This window comes from Argopecten irradians, chromosome 3 (assembly GCF_041381155.1).
Source record: "Argopecten irradians isolate NY chromosome 3, Ai_NY, whole genome shotgun sequence".
NCBI classification, from domain to species: Eukaryota; Metazoa; Mollusca; class Bivalvia; order Pectinida; family Pectinidae; genus Argopecten; species Argopecten irradians.
Genome location: NC_091136.1, coordinates 48,026,496 through 48,050,580, shown reverse-complemented (window position 1 = coordinate 48,050,580; position 24,085 = coordinate 48,026,496). Strand labels below are relative to the sequence as shown.

The following is a 24,085-nucleotide window of genomic DNA, read 5'->3' as shown; positions in this document are numbered from 1 at the left end:
GAAACAATTCACTACATGTCTATTTAACGAGTTCTTCGGAAAGCTTCTAAGGTTAATAATGGAATTTATATAATCTTGACATTACATTTCTAGCTCATGTTTAGTAACAGCAACTGTTCATGTAACTTAAAATTATGGTTTTCAGCGTCGACATTAACGATATTTTCAGTGTATTCAGCTTGTTTTAAATCCTAGCAGTTTATTGTATTTTGACTGTATAGTATGTATGAAAGTTTAAGCCAGAGATTTAGAAATTTAAAGATGCTCCATCGCTGACAAATGGTATTTTTTCCACTATCAAAACCAGGAGCAGACGATTTAGTACTTTTCATCAGTTACAAAAGTTACTTAATTTACACCATTACCACCATTGAAAGTTTGAACTTCTAATTCATGATTAAACACCAATTATTGTTCAAGTGATGGATATCATTTATGCTCTGTCGGTGGTGGAGCATCTTTAAGCTAATTAGCAATGACTTTAACATGTCAGAGGTCTAAACTGCATTCAATGAGGTAGTCTAGCTATAGGAATATGACCCAGTGTATAAACCAGGATATCTAGATGATAAACTCAACAAATAAACCCAAAGCTTCAAAAAGTGCCTGACCAAACACATAACAAAGACTACTATAACACAGTTGTAAAACTACTTTTAATTTCATACAATATTAAAAGTTATTCATGAACAAAATACTTCATTAAAAAATATTTGAAATGAATTGCACACGGCCATCATAATAAGTGATTCACTCATTACAAACAATGCCATGTACTAATGCTTCATTAATCAGTTCATTGGACCAATAGAATAACTAACATAAAACTAAGTACATGATGGCTGTAAGGTCTGATCCACTGATCTCAAGTCACTCAGTAAGGACAAAATAATTCATCAGACTTCTAGCTTTTCTAAAAACAATTGCTGAATGCAACATGCATGCAAACAATTTACAGAACTTGTACTGATCTGTGTAAATTATTGTAGATTATAAGATATAACATTATTTTTTTACATTTGATATCAATGTAACAAACATGTTTTTTTTGGCTCAAAAGAAATCAAATTTCTGGCAATCTACAAACCTGTTTCTTATCTGGTCTTGTATTACCTTCAGAGTGAAAACACAGAAATCAGATCAGTTTTTCACTTTCATGACCATCAACAGTTCTCTAGTTGAAGTTTAAAATGGACTCTAGCAGTCCCTACAGAGCACCTAAATTTTTTTTTTTCAATTTTTGCTTGCACATGACCCAACAAATATATGGATAATACATATGTATATGTATAATTGAACACAACGATGATACTAAATCCTATGTAAAACAAAGAGTACAATAATTATCACTTAGTATATATATTAAAACTCCAAAGCCTTACTTGATTTACCCTATTCTGTCTCTAGGATGTAACTTCTGACCACTCAATTTGTAGGTCTCTTGCTTCTGGAAGCTCTTCCACCTGTTAGCTGGAAGTTCTTCTGAGAAGACTTCTTTTCTTATAAGAGCGCAAATCAAGTTGGTCTAAGGGCAGATCAGAACTAGAATAAATACAGACTACAAGCCCCTGTTTTGTTGAAAATTTTAGCATTTAACAAATTAGATTAATAATTTTGTGCTTTTAGTATTGTGCAAAATTTCAAAAAGAATAGTGTATTTCTTGTCTATTATAGCAAATCTTTAATGAGCATTTGATACAGATTGTATCAAAGAATATGTTGTTTGCAAAAAATATTTCCAAGCTGACAATTTGAAAATAATTTGTAAAATATTTATATGACAAGAAAATGTTTTTAGATCATCTGTGAAAGATTAGCTTCAACTTCAATATCATTGTGTTGTGAAATATTTGAAGCTCCAAATATTCATTTCAATATTAAATGATTATGTAAGCTGAAGTGAAGTAGTAGATTACTCCAATAAAACCTAAATTACTATTTCTAATTATTGATCCAAAGTACGAATATTCCAGTATGAGAGATTGCATACATCTCTGACAAGGAAAGCAAGTTTTACAAATTTATACTTTTATAGAAAATAGTTGGGATAACATTTGTTATAAACAATAAAAAATATCATTAATCCTGGATTTAGATCCATTTCATATAACACTTGTTATACAGACTTACAAAACAATATTTCTATAGTTGCCACAGAGAAGGTATTGATGAGTATAAATCTTGCATACACTCCAAGTATGATTAAGTACCAAAGCACTTCAAACAACTACTAAATGAACAAACCAAGTAACAGCTAAGGTACCAGAGCACCTACATAGCCATCAAAACAGCAAAATCGGCCATTTTACCATAAACTACTGTTGATATAACCCAGGGTTTAATTAAGGAAAAAAAATAAAATAGAAAAAAGTAATAAAAAATAGCATCATAAAATGGCATTATTTTGTATATATCATGTACATAATAAATCATAACAATTCAAAAATTCACAGGAGTTCTTGCATTTAAAATACAAAACTAACAAATTTGATTTCAGCAAATTTAAATATATAAATATATATAAAGAAAACATTAGGATGAGAATAACTTACTGCCAAAATATGAAATTCTTACAAATGAATAGCTAAGTTTTGTTTTTCGTAAGATAAGCAATGGAGTATAAATTAATTGAATAAATTAGTTATAAAAAGTATACAAAATATGTCCAAATGTAGAAGAAAGATTTACTGGCCAAAGTAGGCCAAAAATCTTTGATTTAATTTTCATGGCAAGACGTTATTCAATTTAAGTTTTACTTTTAAATATTTTAACACACAGAAATCTAGTCCTGCATTTGAAATAACTCAAACATAAACAAGGTAAATCTGTAGTTGTTGTACACATCCTTTCCTCATTCTTCTGCATTCACCATTCTCTCCACATGCAATGTCAGACTGGCTGTGAATAATGAGGACTGTATTATGAGACATATATCCATGTATCAACAACCACTTATACCATCACACTAGTCGTCATCCTCTCCTAAATCTTCTTCCTCCTCATCCACTTCATCATCATCATCCTCTTCATCATCGTCATCCAGATCCCCACATTCATCATCTACTTCATCATCGCTGCCATCAAGGTCTCCATTTCCTTCGTGTCTCTTGTGGTCCATGTCATCCTCACCAAATAATTCTCCAAAGGATGAAATCACAAGAAAGTCGCAGCGATCCTGTTTTGAGATGAGTGGGTTTTTTTCGCGGTCAACCAATGCTACTCTGAATCCTGCCTGCATAGATGCTGCCCCTTCTGTAAGTAAGAAGTTTCACTGATATTTTCACAAAAAGATTATGAATTTTGACAGTTATTTTCACAAAACGAACATAAATCTTGCCTCCTAGCCACACCTAACTTTCAAATAATCAATATGATAAGCTTTACACAAGAAGTTTAACTTTTCATTTGTACATGCTAGACCAAAATAAATCGAGAGTTAAAGTTGGAAGATATTTACAGTGTTGTGCATCAGTTAATTAACATTTTAATTAACACTGATAACAAACCTTTTGGGTTATCTGTGAGGAAAAGGATCTGATCAGGTGCCACATCTATCTTTTGTGAAATAGAAGTGTAACTGCTTGATTCTGTCTTACTGCCAATTGTGGTGTCAAAGAAATCTGTGAATAACTGAAAAATAACAAAATAAAACCTGAGTGTCACAGAAATGGATCTGTATTCTTGAAACAATTACTTTAAATTTAATAACTGTAATCTATTCATCAAGTGCATTTTGTATTTCCATAACTATTCTGTATTATCTAATTTATCTTGGAATTGTTTTACTGTGAAGATTAAAAGTTTAATTCTTTTTACTGTGAAGAGTTTAAGTTGTGTTATTAGCAAAGTGCATAAGAGGACCTAGGATCCCTGAAATGAGTAAATTATGTATTTACAAACTTATCAATATGACATTTCTATAAAGCTTACATCTGTGATATCACCTTCCTCCTCAACATGACTGAAGAGTAGTCTTTGTGCTTCTACACTACCTGATGAGTAAACATACACAGACACCCCTTCATCTATAAACTGCGTAATGGCTGGCTCTACATCATCGTAGATCCTTAAACAAAAAACATCACATTGAACAGACTTAAAAGAATAATCTTTGTACACATTAACACCATCATATGCAATCATAAATACATGTATATCTCGTGTTGGAGACTAGCAAATGACAATAAATTTCTGAATTCTACATTTCATTAGTTACTTATTTTATGTCCTGTTATTTCAAATATCACATATATTACGGCACAAAATACTGAAAAAATAAAACAGTGACATATTATACATATATGACATCAATATTGATATAGATTACATATATATATAGATGGATTACTAATTTTAATATAATCAATGAATCATTTTGTTAAGATGTCCTGGCATATTAGTAAGTCCTGCTCCACCTATCAGTGGCGAGATAAAATACTATGTGGGTCAGTTCAACTTCCTCCACCAACAAACCTGGCACATCCTTAAATGACCTTTGCTGTTAATGGGACATTAACCTACGCCAAACCAAGCAAATATGCATTGTATTAAACCTTTGTTAAACCTACATTGCCTTAATTTTGCCAGTTTTATAGCCCTCTCTCCACATATGTCCCTGTAGCTGTTTTAGAGCTGTGGTCTTGCGGTCCTCTGACATCTGCCACTTAATGTTTTCCACACAGCATTTGATCACTTCATCAGCCTCTCCATCTGGAATCTCTGTGCAGCCTTCCACCTTCTCAGCAATATCTTTACAAGACTAAAATGGAGCAATTCATAAGCAGCTAAAAGCCTCATCATAATTTTACTATACAAAGATTTAGAATTATGAGTTTTCTCAAAAAATTAAATGTTAATAATTTTATGTCTATACACATTGATTTCAAATATTCACATCTAAATCACATATAAAAGTACCTGCAAAGGACATTTTTTACAATATATGAAAGCCTCTTACCAGTTCACGAAGTGCTGCTATATCTGCCTTTGTTTCGTCGTCATCAAATCTATTCTTCAAGTACGTTTCAACGTGCTCAGTGATGTATGGAAACAATACTTCCTGAAAAAATCATGTATACCATTTTTCATATGGGCATAAGAAAGGTAACTCTTCCTCATAGGCTGTCATAATAGTTAATGACTCGGGGTGTTTTTTATTAGATCATTTGAAAGTATGAGCAATTTAGAATAGAAGTATAATAAACGTTGACGATGAAAAAAAATCAATATTTTCGCAAAGTTTTATATCGTTGATATACAATCGGAGTCAAATAGTCAGTCGAAAAGACGTAAACATATCACATATCACTACCAGGGTTCGGCAAATAGGCCGAACCGGTGCATCCCTAAATCATGCCAACAAAAACTAAAAGGTATTGTAATCAAACCACTTTCCTTTTTCTTGACAGTTTATGACAACGAAATTATTAATACTATACAAAAGTTTTGATATCAATATATTACATTGCTAATAATAATAATAACGTGATGCATGCCCTCTCTACAGACAACAGGAAGATAGGCATTATCATGATGGTGGACCGGTATCAGTTAGACCTAGTATGCATGTGTAAGAGATGCCGGCTTACCTTGACGAACGATATTGGAGTGGTTGTTCCTTCGATGTCAACGACAACTGCAGACACACCGTCAAGCAACGCTTCCGCTTCGTCTACCGACCTCTTTTGATCTTGTTGAGCCTCCATTTTCTGGTAATGGCCAACAGTAGGCACTTCGAGCGAAAGTGTCAGCACAACGCTTTACAGACAAAGAACAAATGGGCCAGGTGCGAGCCGATTGGTTACCAGATGGCGCCCTAGTTTCATAAGGTTGTCTCGTTCTGAATCTGATGGCTATTCCATTAGTATCGTTTACTGCAACAATTTCGTAATCGAAAGTTATACCGTACAACCCAAAAACAGCGTAAAGAATGCAATGAAATTTCAATCTTATTTTTGTAAAAGGTACAAGACATTGATAATGGGAAAGAAATTGTGATACGTTTTTTATTACTTGCGTGAGTTACTTTGGTTAACTTTGTAGAGAGGGGTTCACGAAGATGCTGAGCAGACGATCTATACGTCTGATAGAATTCAGCCAATCAAATTCGTTGTTACAAACAGATTACGGTATACTGATCGTCCATTGAAATCGGGAAGGCCCTCAGACGGGTTCAGTTCCGGAAGAATTTTTATCCACGTTGACAAGATACGGGCTGTGAAGAAAAGTGCATCCACATAAGTATTTACATTACCACGTCTAACAAAGGTCGTTGTTTTAATTAACATATCATATATGTTGCTACCAACCTATCATAAAAGAAAAATTGTTTTGGTTACATTTATTTTGCTACCGGTTTTTAACCGGCTGCAGTGAGGAAGTGCCGAGTGCCGACGTGGACGGAAAATCATCTGGTGGTGAACGGTTTGTAGTCGGACGTATAAATTCTTTGACGCTCTTTACGGTATACTTTCAAAATTGACTTGTAACTGTTCATTGTATATAACCTGGCTTATGTGTTAAATATAATTTGATGTTGGTACACATATAAAGGAAATAAATAGGAGAGGGGCGTGGTAATTATCTCATCTAACAAGTGTCAGTCAACCGGATTTCGACAACATCAGCACCTGTCATAATGATAATGGATCCCCACACTGTTATCATCGGCATTGCAGTGTTCTGCGTGTCTGCGTTGATGATTTATCTTATATCTATGTTTGGAATAAAAGAGAAAACTTTTGAAGAAGCTTTAGCTGAACAGAAGCAAAGACTTGAAGATGAAAAGCAGAAAGAGAAAAGCCTAAAGAAGGCAGAGAAAGAAAAGAAAAAGTTTAGAAAGCCTAAAGAGAAACCTAAAGAAAAGGGTCTTCAGGTTTCAGAGCCTGAATTGAAAGAACCAAAGATGGTTAATTTGGATATTGATCCTGAAATTATTGAGCCACTTACAGAAGCAGCTAGTACTGAAGGTAAACGTCCTCAAAGTTCAAAGAAGAAAGCCCCAAAATCTATCTTGCACAACAAGAATGAGGAGCCACATGTAGCAAAGGAAACGCAGCAAGTGATTCATCATATCCCTGTACCTAAAGATGAGTTGGAAATTCTTCATGATCTAGAAAAAGATTCAAAGGATGGAAAGAAGGACAAGTCTGTTCCAAAAACATCTAAGAAAGGCAAAGAGGAAGCAAAAGCAACCCCAAAGAGACCTGTAGTCACAGAAGAGGAGATTATTGTTCAAAAATTTGAGAAAGTGTCACATTCTGCATCTTACTCAAGCCCAGAATCCAAAATGAGAAGTAAGATTTTTTTATTAGATTTAAGACAGGAGTTTGACATTTATCATTTCAACATCATAAACAATGATATAGCCGATAAAATTGTATAGTTATAGTTTGATTAGTTCAACATCTTGTTAAAAGCCAGGGTCATTTAAGGACACTCCAGGTTAAGATGGTGGATGTAATTTTATCTGTTTTGTTATTTTATATAGAAAAAATGTCAAACTTCAGTGTCAAGAATTGCTTTTGTGTGTACTGGTAGCTTAAGCTTGAATAATTTATACTAGCTACAGCATTATGATGATAATATGTAATAATTGCAGTTACTTTTTTCTGTTATTCCTTAAATTTTTTTGTATTTTCAGCTGATTTCTTCTTCTATTTAGTAGTAAACATGCAAGCTCAGTACATATCTATTTGATATTTATAGTGTACCTTTACAAGTTTGCACTGGCATCAGAGACCCACAGTTGATTGCACTATATCGCTACAATACACATACAAGCAGCCAGTGTAACATATCGAAGGTCTACGCTCTTGTCTTATTATTGAAAAGGTGAAAATAAATTAGCTGTATCAGCCAGTTTCACTTTCACTTTCAGTTTTCTTTACTAGGAATAGGGATTGACATTGAATGGCACTTGTTTTTCGATCTTTTGCATATTCTTTAAAATCCAAACTTTCATTTCTTGTAATTTTATAGCTGAAATCACCATATATAGACTCTAATTAGACATTAGAATATAATAAAACCATCAATTTAGGTCTTTAGAATGTAATCTAAGGTTGGGTAATGTGTCTTATGTTATCCAATGTAAAGGCTATAAGCTCAGCTTTTGGCAGAAGAATGTCAATTGGATACAATTTTTTACTGATCACAAAATTACATTCCTGTCACCAGATGTGTCCTTGAAATTTTAGCCAATGAAGGTTATAATGATATAGCCCACCTCCCCCATGCCCATGTCAATCATTACAAAGTGGTGGTGATGTTTATCATACAGCTGTTGAACATATGTCATGGATGATTGTATGTGATGACAACATACAAATACCTACCACATGTAATGTGTTGATTGTTGAATGTCAAACCATACATGATATTGGTAATACACATGTAAGTTGTAAATCATTCCTAATTAGCTTCCTGATATGTTGATGACTTAATTTTAAATTTGCAAACTACTTCATAACATTAATTGAATAACATAAAGATGAATTACCAATGCTGCTCAATTTGTAAATCCTGAATATCCATGAAGTGTTATATATATGTGTGTGTGTCAGAGAGTCAGAGGGGATAGATATTAAGGGTCAAATTTGCCAACTTACAGCTTATTACATGGATATACCCAGGTACATGCATATAGAACACACTGTTTTAGAAGTACCAAAACTCCATTTAGTAATAAATGAATTGCCGTTCACAAAATAATATATTTTACCAACCTTATTATATTAATATTATAATTGTTTCATTCAATTGATAAATGTATAATAACCGACATTGAGTTGGAATCAATCAATCAATCATCCAGTTACCCTGTCTGAATGACAACCAGCTTTGATAGGCGTGTTGGTAAATTGGGAAATAATACCAAAGGCAAACATTACATACCAATGAGGCTTAAAAATCTTTTTAAAACATAAGTGGGTAATGGGAACACAACACTTTAACACTTGTGTTTCAGATTGTAACTGTGGATTGTATCTAGATGTGTGCATTCTCATTATGAATATAATGATGATGATAAGTATCAGATTGTGAGAGTGATTACATTCTTATACCTAGTACATGTACACAGTCAGCTTTTGGAAATTATGAAACAAAATAATAGACTATTTATATACTGGCCATGAATTTGTTTATAGGAATTTCTCATCAGAATTTTAATACCAGATTATCTCCCCCTACTTTGAAAATCTAGAGATAGTTAATGAATTGTTTGACTGAAATATATGTGATAGTATTGTACACAGTCAGTTATGTTGATAAAATTTTTGACTTTCCAATTCCAAACTTAGTAATGGTTAATAATCTGTTTGCAATATCTATATTCAAAAGAAAATTGTGCATTGAAAAATTGCCACACTTTTCTGTAAAATCATTTTACAGAAGAGTATGTATGACATTGTCTTTATATACCCATACACATGATATTGATCTCATTGACCTAATTATATATAACAATGATAATTAGATTGTATATAAATATTTTTTGAGCATTGAAAGGCTGAAAAGTGTAACAATCAAAGCTTATACCTGTTCATGTAGTGTAATTATAATCAAGTAATGCAGTTACTACTATATCCATTTAAGCTTACTATTTGGCTTCTCTATAAATCATCCATAGAGCTAGACCTGGTTGCAAAATCTGTGTTGTTTGCTAGCGCTGTCTTAATAAACATTGTTAAACTTATTTTATATAATGGAAGTTTATCATATGCACATCATTACGATAGTGATGAAGTTATCATTTTGATCTAACTTAAGGTTGATCAGCATGACTGATTTGACAGCTAGTGACAAGACTGTAAGCACCCCCTTAGGGATATAAACTACACTAGCTAGTTTATTTACTATCTGACATTGGCAATTCACATTCCTAAGGCATGATACTGTGTAAAGTCAGGGTTCACCTCTTCTTGTGTAATGAGCTTTTCATTATGCGTATAATTAACTGTTCTTCCCTATAGATAATTTAAAGATATAGCCTTTCAGGTGTATTTTCATGAATTTGATGCACATATAAACAGTCGTAAATGACATGTCGTTATCAAAACACCTACTAACTATATATGTGTACGGAGAAATGCCTTTTGCTTATTTCCAGCTGGCCTTTTGCATTCTGCCTAACATTTGATTAATCACATGGATATGTATATAGGTATATTGAATTAAAACAAACCTGTATCCTACCTTAAAATTAAAATGAAAAAACAAAATTGAGTTTGTTCTGAGTGAGTTTTAATACTTTCATTTTAAACTCTCAATTACACAATATATTTATAGATACTAAACAATGTATATGATACCTGAATGAAAGAAATGTAACATTTTGTTTTATTTATCAAAAGCAACTATATATATATATATATATAGCTACATGTACATATAGTAGACAGGGGAGACAATTCACTGGACAATTTTCCTCCATTTTTTCTGTGTCTTTAAACTGTGTGTACTATTTGAATAATCATAGTTGATAAAGCATTTTTTGGTAAGAATCTAGGATTATTGTCCTTGCTTTGTTCCATACTCATTTATGGCCAGCAAGACCACCAGTCATACATTATCTACATTAGTACTTTAAGAAACTTAGGAAACATAATTACTTCAGTTGTTATTTTCCCCTTAACTTCAGGATGACATTTAAACTTCATGCACACATCTGTAATTCCTCAACCATCACAACATGATGATGGACAGAAAAACAATTTCCTTTACTTTTCTTAGAAACAGTAATGAATGTAATGATATCTGCGGTATGTAGCCTGATAGACTTTTACAGCAGGACTTCTCTAATATCATAATCAATCTATGGATTATTTTCAGGTTTTAATACAACAAAGGTTTTAATAAGATTTTGAATGCCTTAAATTTGGAAATGTTTATTTTGTAATTTTTGATATATTGTATATTTCAGTTGATCCTAATCAGCTTGTGGCCAATCTCCACACAGCTTCCCTCTCTGACTCAGAAATACAGAATTTGATTGAGGTCCTCCTGAACAAACAGGGAGGAGCCAGTTCATCTTGGAATAAGGTTAGTATATTAATTACTAGTAATATCTATATCCAAGCTGGACTTGTGCATTTGACATTCCTACATTTCCTAGTTCAGAGACCAGGATTTAATACCTTTGGATATAATTTTATCAAATAATATTTATTTATTTTGCATATATTTTCCATATTGATAATTAAGAAATTAATACAGCATGTACATAATATGCCTATATATTATGACCAATTTATTGTAATTGAGACAATTCTGTGGGTTTAAGACAGAAAATGTCAATAATCAGTAAAACCTTGTACTAGGTTGACCTTTATAGAATAAATATGTGTACATGTGTTAGTTCCTTATGATTACACACACCCACACAATGTCACATTTCCTGGCTTTTGGGCTTTGTTGTTTAGTGTACTGTCAAATCTAAACTGATCATATACTACCTTTTGTATAAAGAATTCATTTCAGTCTGTCTTTTAGTGTAGATGATCTTTTGATAATTGATTTTCCTATCCTCTTTGTAAGGAAACAATTCTTTTTACAGTTATTGAACATGTCTTTCTGTTGTTGCTTTTAGACTGATAAATCATAGAAAAATAACTGACAGACAGATAGTCATCTTTGATTTTGATCTTTGTATTTAATGCAACATAGCAGACGGTCTACGGGGAGCAACATGGAAGGTCTTGTATCATTTGTAGTCTCTAAAAAAAATGCATTCATATTTTGTCAGATGAAATGCATCACAAATTTATGGTTGCAGAAACGCCGATGTGGACAAAACTATACCTTATCTTGTTCAGAATGATTTTTCTATTATGAAGATGTTATGTTAATAATCATTAGACCTGATGCCATTGTACATGACCACCAGAAATTGAGAATAGTAAAATTGTCATACAAAATATTTGTCATAATTTTTCAGAAAACGCAGAAAGGTGATGATGTTAAATTGCTCCGTAAACAGCTGGAAGAAAAAGAGCGTGCCCTGCAAGAAGGTACTAAACTATTTCATTCATTATGATTTCCTGCACATATATTTGAATTGAAATTTGAAAGCCTATTATAAATGATTTAATTTTTTTCTGTTCAAAATAACATGAAAGAAAGGTATTAAACTTTTTGTTTGTCAATACAGAACAAAAGCTGGCAATGCATGCCAATGCTTGTCTATCAAAGGAAAAAGCTGGATACAACAGCCTGGAAAAACAGTACCAGGAAAAGATAGCTGTACAAAACTCTGAGATTCAAGCTCTTCGATCCAAGATGCAACACTCTATTGAACAACACATGATGGAGCGCAGCTCCATGCAGACTCGCTTGCAACAACTTGAACGCCAAGCGGGGGATCAGAGCCTTGCACAGAAACTCAGTGAGGTATGCTAATTGTTTTGTTGTCTTATTCTTTGACTTTTCTCTCGGGCAACTGAAGATGGTCACAATTACATTCATATTGATATTGGATATATTAGATATTCTGTTCAGTAATTATGTAAATATAAATTAAACACATAGATCTATAAAGAAGGTTGCTGGGACATTCTGACCTAAAGAATATCATTTTGAAATAAGGTCATTAATTTCTTTTCTTTTTTGAAGGAAAATAAGATTTTGAAAGAAAACCTGAAAAGAGCAGAGTAAGTAGCTATGGCATGTCTATTACTTTTCATTTATCTTTATTCATCTTTTTGAATAAATATAAAATTTGACTAAAATTTTATCCCCAAAGAAAACATTGTCTCAAAGATAAAGATACCTGAAGTATGGTAACTGGTGATATCAAAGATGAATTAAATGTGCATCTTATATTTAGATAGGGGAAGATTCTATACTGATAATCAAATACTGTAAAAAATATTCTGTCATAAGTTCCCATTGGCAAACTGTTTTAACATGTTTGAGCTGAAAATTATATTGAAGAGTTGTCATTGTAAAGCTCTATTTTGAATAATTTTTCTGATATTGAAAACCTTAAATTGTACCTCAGGATGTAAAATGAAATTGAAATATGTTCAATCTCCCATAGGTCAGAGACAGTGCCCCAGAAGACTTATGCAAGTCTGACACAGCAGCTACAGATTATACAGGAGGAACTCTCGAAGAATGTGGCAAGGAATACTGCCGCAGAGAATGCCAAAAAGACTCTAGAGGAAAAACTCACAAAGAAGGACGCAGAACTGGCTAAGCTTAAAGGATCAGAGGTATTGGACATTAACTTTACAAAATAACCTAGATAACACTTTGAAGAAATATTAAGTTGTAACTGTTTGTTGATAATTAAAAATGATGTTGATTCAAATAATGCCTGTCAAAAATCTTCTTCTCCTTGAATTATGTTTCTTTCCAAAAAAGGCACCCATTATTATCATGAATGATATTTATTAATTTAATTCCCTCTTTATAATTAATTTGATTGACAAAAGGACTGTATTTCCATAGTTGCAATATAAAATAGGCAAGCTTCCCTCACAGTTATTAACTGTCAAGGTTTTCTTTGCAGAAAGAGGTTGAGGGTGTTGTAACCAAGAAACTGGATGAAGTAAACAAACTTTTGAGAAAGACGGAAGCAGAAAATGCCACTTTGACTACTAATTTGAAAGCAGCTGAAAAGGAATGTTCAACAGTGAAGGGCCGACTACAGGAATTAGAAATGGCTCTATCTGGTAACGACAACACATCAAAGGCATTGGAGGAGAAACTTCAGGTATGTATTATTGTTTATCATACTTTGTTTTGGGAGTTTACAAGGTGTGTTTGACTTGGTAATACTGTACCAATAATCATCTCAAACTCATTCACATATAACATTTACTAAAATAAAATTAAAGTAGCAAAAGATTTTTTTAAAACCTGTGTATATGGGTATTAAAAGTGATTTGTAATGAATATGTTTTAGATCAAATTGGTCTGGAATATATTCAATTGCTTTCATTCAAATTACATTCCAATATATTAAAATTATAAAGTGGTGGTGGAAAGTTGTGTGATATCTTTCTGGCTACTAACAATTCTCATTGTAACAGAGAATCTTTGGTTGTATGCTAAAGGATTTTTTTTTTAAATCTACAACGTTATCACTGAAATATAATTATATAGGAACAAAGCGTACAAATGTTGATTTTTATTTTTTAAATTTTTTTTTCATTTGCTTTTTCAATTTTCAAAATCAAAATTGTTTCTTAATAATCATACACACAACAATACATTACTTTGTTTCTGAACACAGGAAACATGTGTATCAGTACATGTAAGTACCCAACAGATGATTATTTTTTTTACATTTCTGATATTGAAGTGCACAGCAGCAGTCACATTCAAAGCCTTTTCATTCCATACACTATCATATACAATATTTACCTGGTTATAAACTGCACTTTTATTCCTGTATTGAAAGGTCTAGAGATATTAATTTCACATCAAGTGGACATTTATTAGCTTTGATGCTACACATAGATATTTATATTTAAATAGATCAGTATTAAGCTTCATTCATATTTAATATACAGGTATAACGTATATAACTATGCTTTTGGTTAAATAGTATGAATTAATTCTGGGTGGAGTCATTAAAACCTATTTTTGTTTGTAATCAACATCAGCATATTTATAGATTATGCTAAATGGTAGTGGTAGATACATATACAAGCTATTGCTAATTCATAAAGAAAAAGAAAAGAAAAAAACAACAGAAGCCATTTATTGTTAAAATCAACTAAATGTGAATGACTTTTATGATATAAAAATAGGGAGATATTAAGGTCTGGTGATGGAGTGGAATGATACACATGTTTTGGGAGACGATCACATGGGGTTGGAATATGAAAGTCAGTATGGCGATGGTGAAATTGGGGAAAATGTAAATTTTATTGTAAAACATACAATACTGGTAGTACTGAAACAGCTTCAAAACTGGATGTGTTTTCATGTGTCATTACTACTGTAATATTATGTATGAAAGTCATGGAAACAAGAAAGACTAAATTCAAAGCACAAAACAAGACAAGACTGGATATATATATTATTTTGATAGGGTGCTGAAAAAGCCAAATCTAATGTTGAGGCCAGTCTGAAGGTAACGGAGAAGAAGTTAGTGGATGCCGAGCAACAGAAGGCTAAACTTGAGAAGGAATTTGAGGTAATTACTGTACTACCAGTATTAGAGGGGATGGTTATAATATAGGTGGAGGTCATTTGGAAGATTTGTCTCTGGGATCAATTTGCCAAACTGTGACCAGCTGCTTCCTCTTGTAGTCTGTCTGAACATTGAATACTATAAAATGCCTTTCAGTTAATCCTTAAGTTTATCAAACAACTACAGTATGCCGCAGCTGATCATATTTAGCTTTATTGGTTCCATCCTGAGGTGTTCAATTAAAAAATATAGAAAATTTTAATTATTTGGGTAGGAGGATACTTTTCCATTTCATTAATTTCCTACCAGTTTTTTTTTTGTTTTTTTGTTTTAAATGTTTTTATTTATGCACACACCATCACTTGAACTCCTTTGCACTAACAATATTTCAACTTTCAAAGGATGCTAAGAAGCAAAAGTCTGATATGGAGGCAAACCTGAAATCTACCGAACAGAAACTGACAGATATGGAACAAATCCAGACAAAATTACAGACAGATTTCGAGGTAGACATAAACATGCATATGCTTGTGGACAATGTAACATACTATAACCTGAGACAATGAAATGATCTCTCTTTTACAGGAATGTCTTTCATATATTATTGTATCAACAGCATAACTATATTTTATGCTTTAACATCACAGCTTTTACTATTCCTAGTAAATTAATTAAAACATTACCATATTTAATTAATACATATTAATCTTTCCCGTGTTGAATGTCTGGAAAGTGAAGTAAGTTGTCTCTAAATATTGATCCATGTTCACATTAGGCTGCAGAGAAGGTGAAAAGTGATATGAAGTCAAGTCTGGATAATATGGAGCAGAAATTATCTGAGTCTGAACAAAACAAGGACAAACTTCAGAATGAGATTGAGGTAACTGGCCGAGTCTGTCAGATGCCACCAGCCTCGCATGATCAATTTAGGCTTTTGTACAGCTTATTTGTGTACTAATGTGTTCTAGTGCTATATATATATATATAGACATGCACACTATAAGTGTCATTGCTTGAGAGCCTGAAAAATACTGGATATGTATGCCTTAATGGGCAAGACAAACCTGTTTATCATCTGTTTTCTTAATTGACAGGTGCTTCATCAACATCTGTCTGTGTTAACCATACTCTACAACATTTAGTTTGCATGCTACTCCTTGTGTACTGGTATAACAAACATTGTACAGTAATAGTAACTTCATTATAAAGCTTGCTTCAGAGTACCATAAAGAAACTACAAAGCTATTTTCTTTTTATTTAACCTAACTTGACTTAAATTGTGCTGTACAGTAGATATTCCTTCTGGTTACATTTTTGAGTGTAGATATTTTTAATTAGTTATCGGTCAAATTGTTCCAATTTTGATGCATTTGCACTTGTATCTATTTGTGGAGGATTACATGAAAGGCAATGAAGTGAAAAATTCAATGTCACAAATAATTCCACTTTTACAGTAAAGCAAACAAGTAACACTTAGATGAAATACAAGCATGATTTGTTACCAGGATTCAAATAACGAGTGCATAATCATATTTGCATGTCTCCCTCTAATATCCTCATTTAATATCATAATGAAAAACATTGCTTCTAATGTAGTATACATCACTTGTATAGTATCAGCTTGTTTAAGCATACTGTATAAAGACTGTAAAGACATATGTACTAGTAACAACCTGACAGTGATTTGTATCGCTGACTACTATCTGACTGTACTTCATACCAATAAACTCAAAGTGGAACTTACTGATGTAGACTATTAAACTGTGGAATAATCCAACTGCTTTGGCTGCTTATGTCTTATCTTTGCTTGAATGAAAAATAATTAGCAGCCTGAAGCATACATTCATACATTATGAAATAAACCATTCTAACATGCAAGATATAAAATTACCTGAGACTGTAATATTATCTTCAGAGGATTTTAGGTAGATAAATGCAAGAGAGATCATATGTACAATATTTCAGCAGTTGTAATTATAAGTGACTAGATGATCCTACAAATATATATGGGTTGCTTTCAACAGATGATTATGAGCTGGATAATAATCCTAATTAATAAATTGGATAAAGATTCTGTTACTTCAAAAAATAAATGGTATTCACCTTACCTAGCAATTTTACTTTTCAGTGGTTCTTACTCAATTATGTACAAAGATCATTGCAAACAAGTTCATTTTTCTGAATTTGTCTTTTTTCTTTTAGAATGCAGAACTTATCTAATTGTTCAGAATACATAGGATGTTATTTGCAAGATGTATTTTCAATATTGCTATGATCGCTACAGGTTCTTTGCATTTATTTTTTTAGGTTTTGAAGCAAGAAAACTCGACCCTTTCACAGGAAATGATGGTGGTGAAGGAGACAGCAGTGAAGACAGCTGGAGCTCCTAATGGAGACATCCATGATGAACCATCTGAGAACAAAATTGCTGTTTCCCAACATGAAAAAATGTAAATACTGTATATACTGGTAACACATTTCATGCTCTCTCCATGTTCATCCCATTGTGTCGTGTCGTGTTACATTTTAATACAATTTCAATTGCGTTGGAAGCAGATATTTGTAGTTTTCTTTAGAACCATAGACTTATGACTCAGTATTCAAAAAATGTTTTTGTTTATGAGAGGCACTGCCTGTTCATTTGTCAAAAAAAATATTTGAAAGTAAAAACATAGAAAACACTTGACAGATAATATATTGATTGAGTAATACATGGAAGTAACCCTTACCTTACCAGTGTGTTGCTTGACCTTTGCAGAGTTTCAGAGAAGGAAACAGAAATTAAGAGGCTGGAGGCTGATATGGAGGCCAAGCTCACAGAGGTGTCTAAGCTGCAAAGCGAGGTGGATAAACAGAAGAAGAAAAACAATGTAAGATGTTAGAATTATAGTGTGATAAGTTTGACATCTTTTCCATCACAGATGTACTGCACTCCAAATCACTGTCTATCTTGATTTCAGTAAATGCAGATTAAAAAAAAATACAGATAAAAACTGTTGTCAAATTTTAAGAAATTATGCATCTGGATTACATACCTAAAGATGATCATCGTTTTGGAGAATGCAGGGCATCTTGGTGATATTGTTTTCTAAAGAAAAGATTTGGTTAGATTCCTAAATTTTCACATGTCATCATATATAGCAGTGAATATACAGAGCTCTATCAAATCTTCTCTTTTTCAGTTGTTCCCTTATAAAAAAGCATGATGTTTAAAATACCCAGGAAGAACACTTAACACAGCTTGCTTCTTGACTTGTTGGAAAGTTTATTTCAATTTCTCTTTACTAACATACCAATCCCATCAAATGATGACATTGTAATCAGAAAGATGGTATCATAAGTTCTGTGTTAATCTGCTGAATAACCTGAAATTTGTTTACAATATCCAGTTATGTCAACTTTGTTTTAAATTGATAAACTGGAAATTTGAATGAAAAAACATACAGATTACACATGAACAAAAAAAACTCAGTCTTTTTAGTTGTTTGATCATTCTCTTTATTGGTTCAAAGTTTAGAGCAGCAGACCATTACCATTGAATCAGACCATTTATGATATTTTTTGTAACACTTAACTCCAGGTCAACAATAATTGCCAGTCCTGTATTACTTAATTTACCTACCAACAAAAGGTTTCTTGATTATCTCTGTTTAAATATATACTTTCCCTATTCAGAAATGGGATGCTTACTTCAGTGCTCTTTTCTAAATTGGGCTTTTGTGCTATATAAATTAGGAGAAAGAGAGGGTGGGACCATTTCCTTATCAAACCGAGAAGTATTTACACAATCCCTTGTTTACTAAATTCTTATCTAGGATTTGAGGCAAAAGAATTGGGAGGCAATGGAAGCCTTACAAAAGGCAGAAAAGTCAGTAACACATCAAGTTCTATCTGCTGTCAAAGATACAAAGGTAATCTTCCATTCCAATTTTTGCGTTACTAATTTTTTCTCTCTCACATTTTTTAAACTTTATTTTTGTCAGTGTGCTAAATAGATTTTGATTTCATCTTGAACTGTTTGTCATTGTATTTTGTGTGGATTTTAAGCATCTTTTTTTATTGTAATCAGTTATTTCATTTCTTCATTGTATTTTTCTACTTTCTTTTGAATGTTGAAATGTATCTCAGTGCTCAAAATTATTCTAATAGTGAAATTATGATAAATTCTTATTAAAGTGAAAATATATTGGTCATTACTATTAAAACATTGGTTTCTACATGTTTTATTTCCTGCTCAGAATGTAAGTAAAAAATTTCTTTTCCCACTTCCAATGTCACAACTTCATGTTAGGAGGATGCTATGCTTAACACCCTTTTGGAGAAGGGCCTTTATAAGATTTGCCTAAAAATATGTCAGTTGTTAAAATAGGTTACCTATGCAATATAAAGATAAAAATGAAATATTTCCCATTTCTAAGTTACATTTTCAGTAATGATTAATCTACTACCATATATATACACACTTCTCCCATATATGTACACTTGCCATATGCGCTACCACCTTTCCCACCTAAGGCTTTGTTTGGGCTAATGTTTATAAGTGTAGTTCATTACCTCAAAACAGGTTTTCACTGTGAGCACATTTTGTACTTTGTTATCAATTTCCTATTTTGCTGCTGGTCAACTTCAAGTTTAAAGCAACTTTATTAAATTTGTTTAGACTCACCTGTGGTATCAATGTACAAGTAATGTATCAATCTTTTATAAATCTCACTATATGCACATATGTACCTAAAATGCATTAAATCCAAAATGGGACACTGGTGAAAAACAGTATTTTTTATATTGTTTGTCATGCTTTTAACCCATTTTATCAGATGATGACAAGCTTCACAATCACTTCTCATCTATATTCTCTGTCTGTCTCTGCTGTAAATAGTTCCTGTTACAGTATGTCACATTTTATCAGAAAGTATAAAAAATACCCAGGTTCCTACTCATGGATGTTGGATTTTGGGACCAATCTTATCAGGAAAAATAATTGCCAATGACTAACCATCATAAAGGTTGTTACTGTTCTTTCTCAGAAAGTACCTGAAGGACATTTCTCAAATTTAATACATATGGTGGATTTCCATCAGTTGAAGTTAGATACAATCTACTTTGTACTTCCACTCCACTAAGATGCTATACGATACATTCCAATACAAGATGAAACAATGAACAACCCCCATCGGGTCACCTCAGCATGAAGTGACCCGATAGTGAGGCAATCAGCTATGAAATCTTCGGTGTGATAGAATGTCTCACTGATGTAAACGGCTACTAGTACGTCGCAATTCTAGGCCAGGGTTCATGCTGTGGTGACTCTGAACGAGGAGTTGTTTGAACTTGTATTGGAGTGTATCATTGTATCCTAGTGGAGCAGAATTACATGTCTAATGTTAATTAGAATATGTTAGATACTGCCTTTTCTTGAAATTTGATATTAAAAAAAATTGCTATGGATATATCTGATAATGTGTATTCAGTGTTATAAAATTAAGATAAAAGAAAGCAGAGGCAAAAAAGAAGCCTTTTATCACTCTGATAAATATACATGGTTAATAGGTGCCTCATTTTAACCAAAAATTGTAACAGTTGTGATTTTGTGTAAATCAAAAATTGTGTGAAATATTCAAACCATGATTTCCATTCTTTAGTAAGCTACATTGATGGTGTGTATAAAAGATACCCTGTGTGTTGCTCTTTTCTTTCATTTTCTTTGTCACATTTCATGTTAACAAGCATATATATGAACTATGTAAAAATGATAATAAAAAAAAATGTATCAAATTGCAAATATTACTTTCGTAGAAGGTCATTTCACCACAATGCATCCATTAAAATTCATTTTGGAAATCACTTAAATATTAGTCATTCAATGCTGGAAATAAAGAAAAAAAAGTTAAATTAACTTTAAATTAGTTGGATGAAGTGTGATTTTAGAGGATCTCAATCTAATAAAAAACACAGAGTTGTAAAATGTATATTGCTGATCAAAGTGTATGGTAAGTATAATTTCTTTGGTTACTTTTCACACACTGATAAAAAACTTTACCTTCTTGCAGGATGAAAGTACAGCATTGGTGACAGACACAGAAAAATATGATAAAACAGTATTACAGAAAATATTTCCAGATATTTCTGTCAACACAAATTTGGTAAGTGAAAATTAAAGATATATTCAAACAGTCTAGAACTTTTCTATTTTTGAGATACGTTTTTACCTCATTGAGATACTATTAAGCAATGTATTAATGCATATAGGATAAGATTATGCTGCTGTCATATTTATATAATAGTTTATTGTTTTACTTTCTAGGTCATTTGATTGTCATTGATGTTCCAGAAAATGTTTCAAAATAATTTTTACTATCATTGAGAACACTTGCCAATGATCATCAATAACTATCTGCTCCTCTTAGAGTCAAAAGTAAGACTGTTACTATGAAATAAGAATTGAATCAGATGTTCTCATACTTGAAGATCTATCTGTTTAGTTATGTGAAATCTTTGCACATGCTTTTAATCAATTTGTTATTTCCTTTCAGGTCCATAAAGAATGGATGACTTGTTTTGAGAAAGAGGCAATAGTGCAATTACAAAATCTTTCAAAGACCACTGAATCTGTAAGTATTTTTTTCTACTATTACAAATTACTACAATTTGTAATCTGTTATCTGATAATGTTAAAATAAATTCAAGTATTAAAAGATATTGAAATAAAAGTATTATAAACTTTCAGCAACACATTTTATGAATTAGGTACACTCAGCCATCCATTCCTAATCCCACAACACATTGTGAAAATTTCATGTGTGTGTGTGCTGTCTTGTATTTTCAGGTTGCAAAGTCAGAAGCCAAAGTAACAGACCTGAAAGGTCAAGTGAGCAGTCTAGAAGCTCAAGTACAGGAATATAAGTCCAACGTGTCTTCTTTAGTAAGTCCACCTTATGTTGTACAGGATTTCTTAGATTCTCACAGATGTACAACACATTCAACAGACTTGTACATGTGTTGAGTTCTTGGTACAGCAGAGGTGCTCAAATAGTCACTAAAACAAAACATTAGACAGGAGTACATTTTTTTGTTCTTTGCATATGTCACAGCTTATCTCCCTTGTATAAAAGTATTGGTTGCGATGTCATTAGTTAGTAAGTGAAGTTACTGTTTGAAAATAATTTGTAATGCTCACAAACGCATAACATCAATCAATACCTTCCTGCAAGGGCAAAACTCTTTTATAAGCGAAGACAGAATATCTGTTTTACAGAACTAAATATATATGTAAAAGCAACAGAAAGGAGAAGGTACGTTAAAGACTCGAATATGGCTGCAAAAATTAATTCTGCAGTATAGAACAACATATTTTGCCATATAACAGTTGAATACATTTGCTAACACATTACATCCCGAAATATCCCGCATGTGCCAATTATGACGTCATCAACATGCAGTTTCCCGCCATTTTTCACAAAAATCCTTGAAAAATCATACTTTTTAAGTGGTTTTCTCTAAAAATGAAGTGGAGCAGAAAGAGATTTTCACACGTTGTGTATCGTGTATTTACGCATATCCATGCAAAATATAAAGTTGCTTCAAGGTGGCGGCCAAATCCATTTCAAGCCTTTTCTAACCTAAAGATGATGAGTTTCTAGCAAAATTTGGCGACAAGAGGAAAATCATCAATTTGATGATGTCATAGGTGGAGCACACTGTGTACATGGTTATAAAAAGTTATGTTTTGATGAATGGCAAGTATGAGAGTATTTATTGATGTGAAATTGATGTGGATCAGAGTTGATATTTTTCGTCCTAAAAAATTGAGGCCAAATACTGGTCCTATCATATCTTCTCCTTTCACTTAATATATGCTGTTAATATATATTGCTTAATATAATTTACTATGCTTATTACAGTATTTTTTGAAATATGTAACAATAGATAGACATCAGCGTATTATATACTATCTAGTGTTATAGACTTAAATTAGTAGCTTTGTTTACAGAGTACTACTTATGAGGGAAAAGTCAAAGATTTAGAAGAGAAAAACAGTAGTTTACAATCTGAGGTCCAAAGATTAAAGGCAGAATCATCAAATGTATGTGTATGCAAACATTAAAATGTAGTACTAATGTAGTTTCAAAAATTATATCTGAACTTTCAGCTAATGATATTATCTACCTTATAATTCTTTGATAAATGTTCTAAGACTCTTTATAGTGCTACTTAGGATACTGCAGATTCTTTGGGATGATTAACATTCATTGAAGATAGCTACCAGGATATCTTTTCTCTTCTTTTACTTTAATTGTTAAATGCTTGAGCTAGTGTATGAGTTTAGTGGTTTCCATTTTGTATAATTCAGCATAAATCAATAGCCTATACTCCAGCTATATAGTAACCATTATTTTAACAATCAATATCCTGGATGTTGATTTGCAGAAGTCAAGTTCAGAAGCCAGAGTTGCTGAATTAGAAGAAAGTAATAAAACATTAGAACAACAAGTCCAAGAAAATAAGCAACTTCTAAGCACATCAGTAAGTTCTGTGCATGATTTTTTGCATGGAGATGTGATCTCATTTTTGGTACTGACATGATACAATTTTAAGTTAAAGCATTATTGTCCCACCTTTCAGTATTCACTATGACATATTTACAAAAAGATAGTTTGATTGTGTCATTAATATTGTTGTTCTTTGTATTTTACAGACTGCCAGTTATGAAGCCAAAGTCAAAGCATTAGAAGAGAAAAATAGTAATTTACAGTCCAAGGTTGACACACTTAGTGCAGAATCATCAAATGTACATATATTATTACTTTGTGATTGTTTGAATAGAAAATGCCCCTTATTTCTTGCAGATAGTATAGTATCAAGTTTATTAGGTCACCTGAGACGAAGTCTCAAGTGACATTTTCTAATTGCCTTTTGTCCGTCGTCGTCCATCATATGTCT

General features: G+C 32.2%; 2 protein-coding genes across 18 annotated transcripts in view; one reads left to right on the top strand and one right to left on the bottom strand.

The window, feature by feature from the left end:
- Positions 1-637: 637 nt before the first annotated feature.
- LOC138318877 (enolase-phosphatase E1-like) lies at positions 638-5,815 on the bottom strand. Its single transcript, XM_069261668.1, has 6 exons — positions 5,589-5,815; positions 4,958-5,059; positions 4,569-4,759; positions 3,931-4,066; positions 3,507-3,630; positions 638-3,252 (listed from the first exon to the last, which is right to left on the bottom strand). The coding sequence occupies exons 1-6, from the start codon at positions 5,703-5,705 to the stop codon at positions 2,966-2,968; spliced, it is 957 nt and encodes a 318-aa protein (XP_069117769.1). The 5' UTR covers positions 5,706-5,815; the 3' UTR covers positions 638-2,965.
- Positions 5,816-6,119: 304 nt separating this feature from the next.
- The window catches only part of LOC138318875 (ribosome-binding protein 1-like), a 35,585-nt gene continuing 17,619 nt past the window's right edge, over positions 6,120-24,085 (top strand). For 4 of the 17 annotated variants that reach the window (XM_069261667.1, XM_069261666.1, XM_069261660.1 and 1 more), the window contains exons 1-19: positions 6,120-7,295; positions 10,925-11,043; positions 11,939-12,011; positions 12,152-12,390; positions 12,613-12,650; positions 13,040-13,214; positions 13,514-13,717; positions 15,044-15,148; positions 15,547-15,651; positions 15,921-16,025; positions 17,453-17,595; positions 17,904-18,015; positions 18,961-19,056; positions 21,196-21,288; positions 21,679-21,756; positions 21,972-22,067; positions 23,136-23,228; positions 23,573-23,668; positions 23,841-23,933. In XM_069261667.1, coding sequence (XP_069117768.1) covers positions 6,638-7,295; positions 10,925-11,043; positions 11,939-12,011; positions 12,152-12,390; positions 12,613-12,650; positions 13,040-13,214; positions 13,514-13,717; positions 15,044-15,148; positions 15,547-15,651; positions 15,921-16,025; positions 17,453-17,595; positions 17,904-18,015; positions 18,961-19,056; positions 21,196-21,288; positions 21,679-21,756; positions 21,972-22,067; positions 23,136-23,228; positions 23,573-23,668; positions 23,841-23,933 — 2,721 coding nt within the window. In that variant the 5' untranslated portion in view covers positions 6,120-6,637. The remainder of the gene's footprint in view (positions 7,296-10,924; positions 11,044-11,938; positions 12,012-12,151; positions 12,391-12,612; positions 12,651-13,039; positions 13,215-13,513; positions 13,718-15,043; positions 15,149-15,546; positions 15,652-15,920; positions 16,026-17,452; positions 17,596-17,903; positions 18,016-18,960; positions 19,057-21,195; positions 21,289-21,678; positions 21,757-21,971; positions 22,068-23,135; positions 23,229-23,572; positions 23,669-23,840; positions 23,934-24,085) is intronic. The other 13 variants (XM_069261656.1, XM_069261649.1, XM_069261648.1 and 10 more) reach the window with 9 other exon arrangements.